At 37.9% G+C, this 13,389-nt stretch overlaps 1 protein-coding gene and 1 long non-coding RNA gene across 7 annotated transcripts in view; one reads left to right on the top strand and one right to left on the bottom strand.

Moving 5' to 3' along the window:
• ADAMTS18 (ADAM metallopeptidase with thrombospondin type 1 motif 18) overlaps positions 1 to 13,389 on the bottom strand; it is a 188,900-nt gene that overhangs the window by 7,785 nt on the left and 167,726 nt on the right. For all 6 annotated transcript variants that reach the window (XR_005823583.1, XM_040571013.1, XM_040571012.1 and 3 more), the window contains 4 exons: positions 9,056 to 9,197; positions 7,427 to 7,553; positions 2,667 to 2,871; positions 258 to 449 (listed from right to left, as the gene is read on the bottom strand). Coding sequence is in view for 5 of the 6 variants with exons in the window: in XM_040571013.1 (XP_040426947.1) it covers positions 258 to 449; positions 2,667 to 2,871; positions 7,427 to 7,553; positions 9,056 to 9,197 (666 nt within the window). In the remaining variant the exon portion in view is untranslated. The remainder of the gene's footprint in view (positions 1 to 257; positions 450 to 2,666; positions 2,872 to 7,426; positions 7,554 to 9,055; positions 9,198 to 13,389) is intronic.
• LOC121076579 overlaps positions 1 to 13,389 on the top strand; it is a 166,694-nt gene that overhangs the window by 149,859 nt on the left and 3,446 nt on the right. The gene's annotated exons all lie outside the window — the stretch shown is intronic.

Below are 13,389 nucleotides of genomic sequence, written 5' to 3'. Positions count from 1 at the left end.
ATTACTAAAACCACAAAGGCCACATTCCACAATGTATAAAAAGAAATATGAATCCAAGTCAGTGGAATTCCAGAAAAGCAAAGACATAGAGTACATCTAACTACACCTGAATTTAAGGAACTGTTTTTATAGTGGCTTGCAAACAACACCTGATTTTCAAATGTTAGCTTAGCTTCTTTTTCCCCACACAGTTTGTGTGTGCCCCAAGTCAAGACCAGTGAAGAAAGACAGTGAGTCATGTAGCTGTACCACTTTACCTCACTCCAGGAAGAAATCACCCACTGCAGCCGGTCATTTTTGGGGCAGCGTCCTAGCACACAGGTCTGCTGGGATTCAGGTTTATGGTCTTGGCTGCACATACTATCAGGCAAGATTTTAAGCTTGGGAGAACCAGTACTTTTGCAGTAGACATCCCGTTTCTTAACACCTCTCCCACAGGTCTTGGAGCACTGTGATGGAAAGAAATACTCATCTGAGCTACAGGAAATGCAAACTGACATTATTTGTATTTTACAGTGAGCATAGAAACCATGGTTCATGTGCTCTGTAGCTGTCATAATGCAAGTAAACTTGAAATTCAATTTGTAAACACATAACAGCAACATCTGTGTGTTGCTTCTAAAGAATTGTTCTAAGCACTTTTGTAATGTAAACTACGAACTCTTACAGCCCCCATGTAGGACAGATAAGTAATATCTCTCTTCCATAGATGAGAGAAGTTAGACTTGTGAGCAAAATTGTTTTTCCTTGGACAACATACTTGAAAACTGGTTCTAACCTCCGCTCTGAAGATCTCCCACAGCAAGATGTTCTCAGCTGTTTGTTATTTTGTCCTGACATAGGCCCAAGGGTATCCAGGGAATCTATACATAACTCCTTCACAAATGAGTCTCACAAGACAGAATCTGATACAGAAAATCGTTAGGATGTTTGACCAAAGATATGTTAATTGCCAAGATTGCAATAAAGCTTAGGACAAGTCACCAGTGAACAAATGTGTATTGCTGAGCCGTGGTTCAGTTGAAAAGACATTCCGTAGTTTTCATTGCCTTAGCATGCAACAGAATGCACTAATGAGCCATTTCTGGTGAAATGAGGAAATAAAGAGCTTTCTGCCTTGTTGCATCCTCTTCTAAGTGTTCTTCTTCTTACTAATAATTAACAGGCACATTCCAATGTGGAATACCACATTATCACTATACAAATTAAATCACAAATGTTTTTAAAAGATTTCATGAAAGCAGAGTTGCACTGAAGATGCATCAGAAATACCTGCTTGCTGAAAATCTGGTTGTAATCTTCCCCCCAGACAGACAAAAAAATCATTTAAAATGACTCCCTGATTAGTGAAGAGAGACTGGGTATTTTGCATTTATTTTTCTTTAACTCTTTTGAGCCTGCAATATAGGAGCTTTCAGCTGACTCTAGAAATCTTCACCAACTTGTTCAACAGGCCTGCGTTCTACATTTAGGCAGGACTTGTGGACTTAATTTTCACAGGCTTATTTGAAATCCCAGCTTGAATTATACACCTCCCGAAGAAGAAGAAAAATGATTATTTTTTTTTTAATTTGAAATAAAGTTTGAAAGTGTGAATATGTTTGAAGACTTTGTTCTTCCTTTTTAAATATCTAATCACCATATCTGTTTTTTACAATCTCTTGCCATAGTAAAGTTTTGCTCACATATGCTGGAAGAAAAAGCTACTCGTCTGTCACAGTCCATTACAGGGCACTCCCCCAGAGAAGCAATCTGTACTTCTCAACCCAGAATGCTTAGGTCAAGACAGTCTTGAACAGGACCTAAAGAGTAACAGCACCAAGAATTGTACGTAAAAGTAACAGAATTTTCAGTGAATTTAAATCCACCTTGAATCTCATTAAATGAAGATGGAAAAATCAAAATATTGTCACTCCCTTTGATATAGGTGTACTGTTGTCTCTCTCTTACATCTAAGGATTTCCCAGTACTTGATCTATCCTTACATTTGTAGTTCATACCAGCAGCAACAATAGTGAAAGAAAGAGCAGAGATGAGTTTTGTTTAAGTGTGTGTATGCTTTTTAACTTAGATTGGTTTAATGTGAGGCATTTCATAGTTTGTGAATCAGGGTGTGTACACATAGGAATCTGCCTAGGGGCCTTATGCCCTTCGTGGAAATTAAGTACAGTGATATTCTAAAGTATGCTAAAGAAGAGTTATTCTGACAAAGGCAAAAGTACAGAAATTTTTATTGCACATGTAAACCACAGATTTATCAACCCACAATTCAAAAGTGTGTATGCAAATAAGCACGTCCAAATACTTCTTCATCCTTGACTGCCTGTCATCTCAAAGAAAAGTTAATATTGCTGTGGGAACTGATCTCAGAGAGGAGTTTATGGCTTTGAAGAATTCATAGAGCCTTAAGTTATGAAACCAGAAAAATCTTCCATCTGTTTGTATGTACCCAGTAGGACACCACGTGTCCCCTTCTGGGAACCCCTCCTGTCCGACCACTTATGAAGGCTAGGTAAAATATATATGTTGTTTACATGTAACCTGTATAAATAGAGCTATTCGCAAAATATTGATTTTCACAAAGTTTACACTGTTCCTTCTTGAGCAGAGATTTTGGCAGTATTTTCATTATGCCAGCAAAAGAAAATATAAGTTTTTCAAGTTACCTGAGACCATAGTCCAGGGCTCCATTCAGGTGGGCAGTCTTGACTGTTGCACATCTGCACTTGGGCAGGGGTGCTGACAGGACACAGGGAGTGGGCCACTACCTCCTCTCTCTGGAAAGCCTTTTTCTGGACACACTGAATGAGACGACTTTGTTGCCCGCCTCCGCAAGACTTGCTGCATGCACCCCATTCGCCTGGTGACCAGCTTAGCGGAGAAAATATATATTAAAAACACAGGAGGCTAATTAGCTTTATAAAATCAATGCATTTGAGCCACCTATCAAAGGTGAATCACTCAGGGATTCAGCTTAGTCTACTCTACTGATGTACAGATATCTTTTCAAGCAATCAAAAAGCCTGAGTTACTTAGTCTATCTTCAAAGCAGAGAACATTTTGCTAGGGATGAAATATAAGTCACACAACTAGAAAAACCAGTATTACTTATTTACAGTTTTCATCTACCAGAATGAACTTGCCTATGAATATGACCTAGAATTTGGAGTTCCACAGGGACTGAGGGAGACACTGCCATTGAGGCTGGTGGAGTATCTAGAAAATCTAGGGATCTGGCTAACAAATCACCATTCCTTTTTAACCACGTCAATGTCTTAACCGAAAAACTCTCTCTAAAAAAGGAAAAGAAAAATCTCTCTAAAGAAATGATAGGATGATCACTTTTGTCACTTTAGCTGCTGAAGAGACCTCCAAATAGACTAACAGACCAGAGGCCAAAAGAAAAGTCAGATGGATAGCCAGGTCTGTAAATAGACGAGATTGTATCACTGGAAAGTTTTGCCTTTTGCTGTTACATTTTTCCCTTGTTTCAGTCTCTGTCAGAAGGCAGAGAGAGGAGGAAGATCCACCTAAGCTTACACAAGGAAAAAGCTGGCGTGGCAGGGGAAGAGTGGGGCCAATTTAGCTGGGCAGGTACCTCCCAACGCACGTGTGCATAGGTACACTTGCTTAGGGTGACAAATGTTGGCATGATGCTGTCCAGCGATATCAATGGCAAACCTTAGCTTTACTCTATTTACAAAAAAAGAACATACTTGCTAAAATCAGCAGTCCCGTTGTTAGTGTTTGGAGGATTTAATTGTCCTCAGACTAATAAATTTGGCAGACAGATGATGTGGAATCTAAATAAAACAGTAGGAATTCAACCAGCAAAATCCGTTGGGCAAATCTGTGCTGCAGTCACAGGCAAGCTTCATTTATGCATGCTGTCACTAAAATTACACAAAGCCTGAATAGTCACTGCCAGTCGCTTAGGCTAGGTTCAGTTCTGAAATGTCAATAGCTGCTCAGTGTTTCTGTTATAGAAGGACTGGACGGATCCCCAGCTCGTGTGTCACTTCGCAAACACACAACTGTGTCTGTCCCTGAAGGCTTATGATGTGAGACCATAACCAACAACTCAATGGGAAAACAGGGGTGAAGAAAACAAAGGAAATTAAGAATGTTTAAATGATTGCTCAAGTTGAGAACTCATTCAAATACCCAACACTGAATTTAAACTAAGTATTTTAAAACAGCAGTTTTACAGATTGTTAATAATTGACGTCATAGAAAAGGGCTTTTTGTCTCAAATCCAGCTGCTTCTCCTATCCCTACTTCTATCATTTCTCACAGCATTAGCCCTGTAATGACTAGAATAGCTGCTTACATAGAGTTTTAACGACAGGAAAGTTTTGTTTTGTTTTGTTTTGTTTTATTTTCTTACTGTGTGAAAGATGTCCAGCATCTCATTAGCCTGTCTGTTCACATCTGCCTGTAAACAAAACTAATTTTAATTGGTAAAAAATGTATAAAAGGCCTATTCTGGTAAAATTCCTTTGGGAACAGAAGAAATCCCAACGCTCAATCTAGGAACTTCAGTAACTGCCAAAAGTAGTGGGAAATATAAAAAGACATAATTTAAGTGCAAAGAAATATTAATATGAGAAGTCAGTAGTTATGTATTTCCAGCAAATGTCAGAAATTTCCTTTTTGCCTAATATATAAATATTTGGACCTTTGCAATACAAACATCTGGATAGAAGATAGAGTTTTAATCCATCCTACAGCTTTTAATTAGTTTTCCTTGATGTTTCTGACAACTATGATTGGCAGAGCAATCAAAAGCGAACATTTTAAGAGTTTATTCACCATAAGTGTCCAGAAAGTTCCCTTCTTCACTGAGGAGAGGGCAATAAACTTGCTTTAATGTCCTCTAGTAAACTGCCATTTTCCAGGATTATCTGGCTGTGATCCAAGAGTATCTTTCATTAGCTCGAATAACTAACTAATTATGAGCAGATTTGGCAGCTCTGAAACCCAACAACAGTGTGCAGTTCTGATGCCTGTGTTCTTACTGTTAGGGTCGTAGTTTTGTTCTCCCTCAGACCACTAAGTCTTTGTCCTTATGCAGTAAGTATTCCTCACTGACCTTTACAAGGCTGGTGTCTTCTCTCTTAAGTCACAAAACAGACACACTTGTATCTCATCTATTTTTTCACCACCTTCTCTTGCCTGTTAGGCCTACCATATTTGTTTCTTCTCTATTTGCTGGCTATTAAGCATTCCTTGTCTCCTCCACTGTATTTATTAATATAAATATATATATATTTTTTTTATGTTGACAGTCTCAGTTTTGTGGGTAAAATTACATGTCATGACTTTCTAGGCAGATTCCTCAGCAAAGACGATCTGGCATAGTTTCACTCAGTTGAATGGCAATCTGCTACCTTAAGACATGGTCCTACACGTAGATCCTCCATACATTAATATATCCTCAGGATTTTAAAAATAATTAATTAGTGAGTAGAACTGTTCTTCCTGAAAGGCGTAGTTTTTTTGAGGGCTTGAGGCTTTTACGGCTTTTCTTTTTAGGCATAAAGTCATTAATTGTGTTGTAGTGAATCAAATATCAGAGCAAGTCTAGCATGAAAATATTGCACTGCATGTCAAAAAGGATATTCAGCATTTTCAGTGATAATTATATCAGTGGATCTTTAAAATACATTGGGATCTCTGTTTAATAGAAATAGAAATTTTCTGTGTGGTCCAGAGGGACAAAATAGAAATGAAGATCATTTGCTGAAGCTTTATAGCACAACAATACCACATCAAAATGAAGGTAAGCATAAGCAGCTTAAAAAGACTCCTGGGAACATCACAGACATTGCATTTCTGTCTACACGATACTGCGCTCATTGGATAAAAATACTTCTGGCAGAAGATAAGTCATATACAAACAGATAGTGTTTGGCTACAAAGATTACATAAAATTAGTATTCAGAAAATCATGTGGCTAAAAGCAATCTAAAGAAACTGCTGAAACAGGAACATGGGGCCCTGATGTGACATGCTGCCATTATTTAAATCTTATCTCTATCCTTTTGTGGTCATAGTATATAATTTGCCATTTGGATTTTGTGTTCTGTGCTGTAATCTTTAAATTTTGCAGGAAATTCCAAACTATTACTGGGCTATTTTTTAGAATGTTAAACACATTGCAAACTATGGATTTTTAAGCAAAAACAAAGCCACTGCAGAGCATGTATATCTTTCTGCTTTGTCCCATCATCCTCTTCTGCATTGGGGAAGATAGGGAAAGCCTATTAAACTTCATTAAATGTGTTATTTTTATGAAGTGTGGGAGTGGGCTTAGATAATTGCTTTTACCACCCATTGCTTTTATCACTACAGAGTAAAACCACCAGATGACACCAGGAGTAGAGCTTTCCTCCATTTCTTCTGCCTTCTGCTACTTGTGCACTTGAACTGCTTTTTTACCTCTCTTTATTTTCTTCTGCAACATTTAATTTTTTCAACATATCGCTTTAGAAAAACTCCTGTTCTGGAAGTCATGGATGTCTTGTCCAACATAATTTTCTCATGTTTAATATAAAATTAAAATAATGCTAAGGTCGCAAAGTCAGGAGTCCGAACATGGAAAAAACAGCAGAAGAAAGATGCTCAATGCATCCTTAAATCTACCCATGTATATTCTAAGCCACATGATACTGTGCTTAATTATATGAACACGCAACATTTTTTTTTTCCAAAGGACCCCTACCACAGCTACTATAAATCAGTGTAACTCCTTTGTTTTTAAAGGCGCTCTATTGATTTATACCAGCTGGATTCCAACGGCTTATCTATATGTCATTGTCTTCCTTTGCATCTCACTTTCTTATGTCTTTTAGAAAATAAGATTGTTAACATAGGAAATGTCTTCATATTTATTTTTGTGGGCACCAGGAGCATTGCTGACAATTTATTTGGCTTAGAGAGTCCTCTTATTGGTATCATAATACTCTATGGAGCATTTTGTCCAAAAATCACTAATTACACTTCACAAGATTCTTTTAGCCTAATCTAAAATGTGGAATCTGAGTCAGAGGGCCAAGTCTCCACAGGGGGAGTAGCACTTTACTCAGGAAATGGTCTTGTTGATTCAAGGTGAGTAAAGGTGGCAGAATGGGCCCCTAAGTAATTTAGATTTACTCAGTGTCACATAGCTAACCCCAGCATGGTGACAGAGCTGCAAGCAATCCTCAGGAGGTCTTGCTTAGCAACATTAGAAATACTGCCTCTATTATTATCATTGGGCAGAAGTCTACACAACTAGCATTTTTAAACAATTACTGTTTTAAACTACAGAATAAAAAGAGGTTCATCTAGCAGGCTATACAATTCTGTGTGCCTATCAGGACTTCCTTGCTGGCTAACTCAGTCATAAGCCACAACAAAAGGTAGAAAAATAAAGAGAACTTACTATGCTGGGCAGGGATTAGTATTGCATAGTTTTGTTTCAGTTAAAGGCTTCGTCCTTGCACCACAAAAGGAGGAATTAACTCGTGTACGATGATCTTCTAAACAAATTGCTTTTGTTGTAATGTGTCCTATGGAAGTATTAGAAAAAAAAATGTAGTAAAATAGATGTTTACTCAAAATATAAGAGAAAAAGTAGTAGAAAAGAATTTTATCTAAACAAGTCCAAGCTCATCCTTGGTACAATTCCACTGACGTGAACTAAGTAAAATAGGATTTCATTTGGCAACAAGTTTTTAACACTAATTTCCTTCTCTGCAACACAGGTACTATTGAAGTCAGATGAAACACTTTAGTTATAAATGGCATATTTGCAGAATCTTCCTCCAGCAAAAATCAGTAATGCTTCAAATCCTAATTCCCTGCAGAAACCAGCAGCACTTGCTTAGAGCTCTCTTCATGTGCTTGCAAATGGCAACAAAACATTTTGCAGATTTTTCAGTATTTTTACACACTTCAGAGTTCTGCAGGCTCCTGTACCTAGTTTCTATCTATTTTCTACATCAGGTCAGACTATAGGGAAGGTGACAAATGCCTTAAGTGATTAAATGATTTTATAGACACATCCTTTAATTGGGATGTGTCGACCACCTCACACATGGTTCATTGGGCACAGCAAGTCAAATCTGGAAACACGGTTACTCCCATTGTCTTTATCCATGCTGCTTAAAACAAACTTTCATTTGTTTTAAAGGGAAGCAAGAAAAATAGAGTAGCTGTATTTTGTCTACAGTGCTTCTGGTGGGCCTTGAACAGTGTACTTATATGCTGTGAAGTCTAACAACACACTAAAAAGATATTCCTGAATTTCACCTGCACTTTTTTTGCCAATACAGGAGCATAACATGGCTTTTCCATGGTCATCTAGTCCAGTTCTTTGATGTTAAGGACAGCTGCATCATATAATCTTGTTTATATGACCCAGTTCTGATTTAAAGGCCAATAATTTTTTTGTTCTCAATTCTTTTCCCAGGATTTCCCATGTACCAGTTTCCTGCTTTCACTACATCCTGCTTTGACTGACAGAGCATCCGGGATTTTAAAATATACATGTTCTGAGCAAAGCAAATACCTAGAAGAATATGTTAATAAGAAATCTTTATCTTACGTAGAATTTCAGAATTTAAGCTGGCCGAACTCAAATATTTGTAATTAAACAGTGAGACCAGGGTGCAACTGTCAGTAAAGGTCTTTATAATACTTTAGTCTTCAGTTACTCTCTACAGATAGATAAATTGTACTATTTGTTATCTTTCCATGTTCCCAAATTACAACTACATCAAAGCACATAGTTAATTTCCATGTTACTTCAAGAGCAAGATATTATATGCCTACAGATTGTCCTCCCCATAAGTGACATGAATTGAGACTGCCAGGATTTTTTTCTACTACAAAGGAAGTGTGACGGTACTTCACTGATGTTATAAGTTGTCAGATAAAAAATAAGGACCAGGTGTTCAGTGTAACCTTCTGTCTGTATTTATAAACAATTTTCAAAATTAAAGGCAGCTGAAATGTTTGAGATGCCTTAAAAATGAAAAAGAAGAGCATTGGAAATTAGAAAGTTACCTACCCCCACCACAAGTAGCTGAGCACTCTGACTGCACCGTCACCCAGGAGTGGCTGTGCTTTTTGACAGATGTCTTGTTCTCAGTGTTGATTTTGGAAAATGTATATTCCCAAGCAATCCCAGGATTTTTGCCTTGTAACAGGATCTAGAGAGGGGTATTTGGGGTTTGTTTGGAAAAAAAAAAAAAGCGGGGAGAGAGGAGTTAAAAAAAAAAAGGATTCTGTCATTTGAAAGGCAGATGAACTAAACATGATACACACATAACATATTTTTGTGAAAGTTTGTGAAAGAATTTGCTGGAGACCTGATTCTTTGTTAAGCTAAAACTCATCAAAGTAATTCCTTAAAAGCAAAGTGTTTGCTTGGCCCAGCACCCGCAGGACATATAAGCAGAGTACAGAAATACCAGGACAATGCTCCTTTAAATCAGAAGGCATTTGACTGGACTGATGAAGCAGAAATACCTTCAGTAGACATGAAATATTGTCTGGACTTTTGGCAATACAGTGTATGTCACTGGCCATGGCCCAGCACTCCGTGCTCGTCTCCTGAGATGGAATCCTAACAGGTGGATCCCTGCCTTCACCGGGGGTTCATGGGCAGGTTCTGGAGCTTGCTCGTGCCAATGCAGTGGAAGGATTAAGGATTTGGGGATGGGAGATATTTCCTGCCTTCTAGCCAGCAAACACTAGGCTAACTGATCCTTCCACAATGCCTTGTATGAATTCAAGGCCAGGCTGGATGGGGCTTTGAGCAATCTGCTCTAGTGGAAGTTGTCCCTGCCTGTGGCGGGGGGGTGAACTTAGATGCTCTTTAAGGGCCCTTCCAACCCAAACCAGTCCATGATTTTATGATTCTATGAATGAAGAAGCATTCGCTCACTGAGTAAGCAAGACTCAAATGCTTTACTGCAAGAAGCTTGAGCAAAGCAGTAGTATAGCTGTGTGGGGACTGGGAATAGAGTTAGTTAGAGATGGCTTCCTCACTTCTTGAGCCTGAGGGTATAAAATTGATTTTTTTTTTTCTTGTAAAAAATGTTTTTCTGTGCTGACTGGTGATAAGTTTCATTTGGCAGACCCTCAGCTGTTTTTTTTTTAAGATGATTGAAACTGAAAAAGCTTCAATCCAGCAGAGGACCTGTCCCTGGATGTCTTGTCTACAGGGAAAAAAAGGATTGGAAAAATCTTTTATTCTTGATTTTACCATAATGTGTTAGAAAAATTGTAGACACTGTGGTTACTGGCTACAATAACAATCCTTGTCACTTAACTCAGGCAATCTACCTCTTGGAGGTGCAATATTTTAGTAATGAATTATATTGTAGCTTTCATGGAGACAGCTTCCTCCAATTCACTGTATTAATTTCAGTCTGAATTAAAATCAATGCAAGATGCATGAAAATCTGACACATACCTAAACTTGGGAAGAAAACTGTATTTAACAATTTATTTATTTTAGAAGCTACTTTTGGCAGTAAAGCGCATTTATGTTCATACTTAATAGAAAAAGTGCAAGAGTTTACAGTTACAGAGCTCTACTAAGTTTTAATTATTCACCAGTATGAATCTGGTCATAGCAATATAAAGATCAGGTACGGTTTACCTCAGTTCCAAAATATGCTTTTTGATAAGCACTAGCAATTCGAGTATGATTCCACTTTACATTAATGACTCCTATTCAAACTATTAATGAAATGTGGCAGACACTGTCAGTTAAGTTTGTGTGATGTCTAATCTGAGTGCTTAAGCACACCCATGCAGATAGAACTGATCTCTATATAGACAGGGTACAAAAAATATCAACAAATTTACTCTCTTGTCTTTTAAGACCAAGAAATATAACAACATTTTAAAATGGAACCAAAAGTTTTAAAATACTCTGAAAATTTACATATTGCAAAAGAGGATTTATGTGACAGTGAAAGCCTCTACAACATTCAGTGCTCACTAATGAGCATGTGACAAAGTTTCTGTATTTTACTTCATGCTCATTCTTTACCATGTGGATTTGTGCCCTATTTACTATGCCCTATTCAAACCTCATCAATGTAACTTTTTTTCAGGATTTTATTTTTTCCTTAGCTTTCATCACTGTCCACTGTGAAGTGAATGTTTTATAAGATTTAGCAGCCCCTTCAGATGATGGAAAATGTCTCCTCCATATCGGTTTTGATTTTTAGAAAGCTGTACAAGTGCTGGTGGCAAAAAGTCCAACTCTGTTACAGCAGCTATTCCACCGTCACTTTGAATCTCAAACTTCAAGCCCATGGGTGTCAAAATTTCTAGAAAAAACAGGTTGGCAGGTTCCGCAGGTTGTGGAAATATATTTTTAGTGTGTTCCTATTTAGTTGCTATTTAGCAACTGAGGAAGGTCAGTATATCAAACGAAGAACAAGACCACAAAATCTAGTGTTAGTATAGCTCCTCTGCTTTCACTGCTAATAGCTGGGGCTCTCTTCCTCACAGAACTTCATTCACAGTAATGGGGGGGCATAAAGTCACTCTTCATTAACAGAACGTTTACTGGGCCTGTTCAAATACAATTTCAGACAATAGCTTTATTTTATTCTTGTGATAGAAAAGACCTGCCTAATAACAAACAGTTAAAGTCTCTTTCCCAAACCCATGAGGATGCTCTTTCTCTCATTTCCCAAGGTGCTATATGTTCTTTCAAGTGCATGGGCTGAAATTCTACCTGGCCCTTTTGCAAGCTGTGTGTCAAAAGCGGAGGATGTTTTGTCCATGCCTCAAGACCTCCTGTAAGGGTGAGCCCTTGCCTCATTTGATTCTGACAACTGTCACAAAGCTGTGCTACGCCGGTGGCCAAAATAACCGTAAAGCTTCAAACTTACCTAACACAAATATCTTGAAATATTAGACTGTGAAATTGTTCTTTACTTGGTGGTAGTAGAGGTAAGAAACAAAACAAATGCATCCTGAGCAACAAATTCAGAACACAAAAGAGGGAGGATAAGAAGAATAACATTTTTGTTGCAACCAGTTTTACTCCTCTGGAGCAATGTTCTCCTGGTGCTTCAACACAGATAATGGAAAGAGAGCAAATGATGTCTGACGAGTTAGAACAAGATGTGTTAGTGTCTGTCACTTCAGAGAACCATGCAATGATGTCAGAACCTTGCAGCCTCCAGCTGAGTGAGTGCCTGCGGGGTAAATCCTGTACATCAATCAGGCTGCTCCGTACACATTTTAAGCCATTGGGTTACACCCCCTTCTTGTGCATTGGAAAGTAGATCCAATTGTAAGAAAGAGCTGAAGTCTGTAACTTCCTCTCCTTCTCCCAACCAGCAGCCAAAACTAGAGACCCTTCCCACTTAATAAACAAGAGGGAATGTTTACAAAGCAGGAGCTGCATTACATTCAGGTCTCCTACATCCTTGTATCATGCCAGCTACAAAGAAAAAGGGCAAAATCAAACTCTGGAAAAGTACTGGGGACAAAATATTGTAGGACACAAAGTCATATAATTTAAAGTCCCTGGCACTTAGCTGAAAAATGTTATACAGTGTATAACATTCAACCAAGTCTTCATCAGGAATGCAATGCTATTGCAAAGTTACAATTTTGCCAAAGTAATGAGCATATAAAAATTTTTCTTTCGTATTTTCAAACATTCATTATAAAGCCCTTCCTTAACAACCCAATAACTGAAGTCTGCGTATACAGCCAAGTTATCAGACCTACAAATTTGGAAAGACCTCCAGTGCAAGTCTACTTAACTGGATGCATTCCAGCATCTTTTCAGCCAACTGGCATTTGCTCCCAAATTTACAGCTGGCAAACAACCTCCTTAAACATTTCCAGTTCCTCAATAGAACTGTTTAATGTCTACCTTTAACACACCAGCCACCTGACTTCAGACACAACACTCAGCAGCTCTGACCGCAGGGCGCAGAGTTATAAAATTTACAGCTTCTTGAGTTTGAAAACCACAGACTCTGTGGCTGGAATCTGCCAGATCTACTCTGAAGAAAAAGAACTGTGGCTTTTGCTTAGGGCATAAAATGTTAAAACAATGGATAAATTGAATTCTCCTGAGTAAAGAACCTTTTCCTTTTGCTGCTAATTTTGATTTCAAAGCTAAGCCAATAAATTTTCTAAACTAGCCGTGCATCTGCTCCTTTGTTTGAGATTCTTTTTTTCCCCATGGCTATCCTAAGTCTCCAATACAATACTCCTTTTCGAAGGTCAACATTTTAAACAGCGTATCAATGTCTTTTTTATGATTGAGTCGTTGTGCTTTTAAGGTATCTTTTATTGTAAGATGTGTATGTGAAGTCATTTGCAATACACTGAATTAAAATAGATTAATTTAGACAA

Source organism: Cygnus olor, chromosome 12 (genome assembly GCF_009769625.2).
Source record: "Cygnus olor isolate bCygOlo1 chromosome 12, bCygOlo1.pri.v2, whole genome shotgun sequence".
Taxonomy (NCBI): Eukaryota; Metazoa; Chordata; class Aves; order Anseriformes; family Anatidae; genus Cygnus; species Cygnus olor.
Note: the sequence above shows the minus strand (reverse complement) of the source record. Positions and strands in the feature narration are given on the sequence as shown.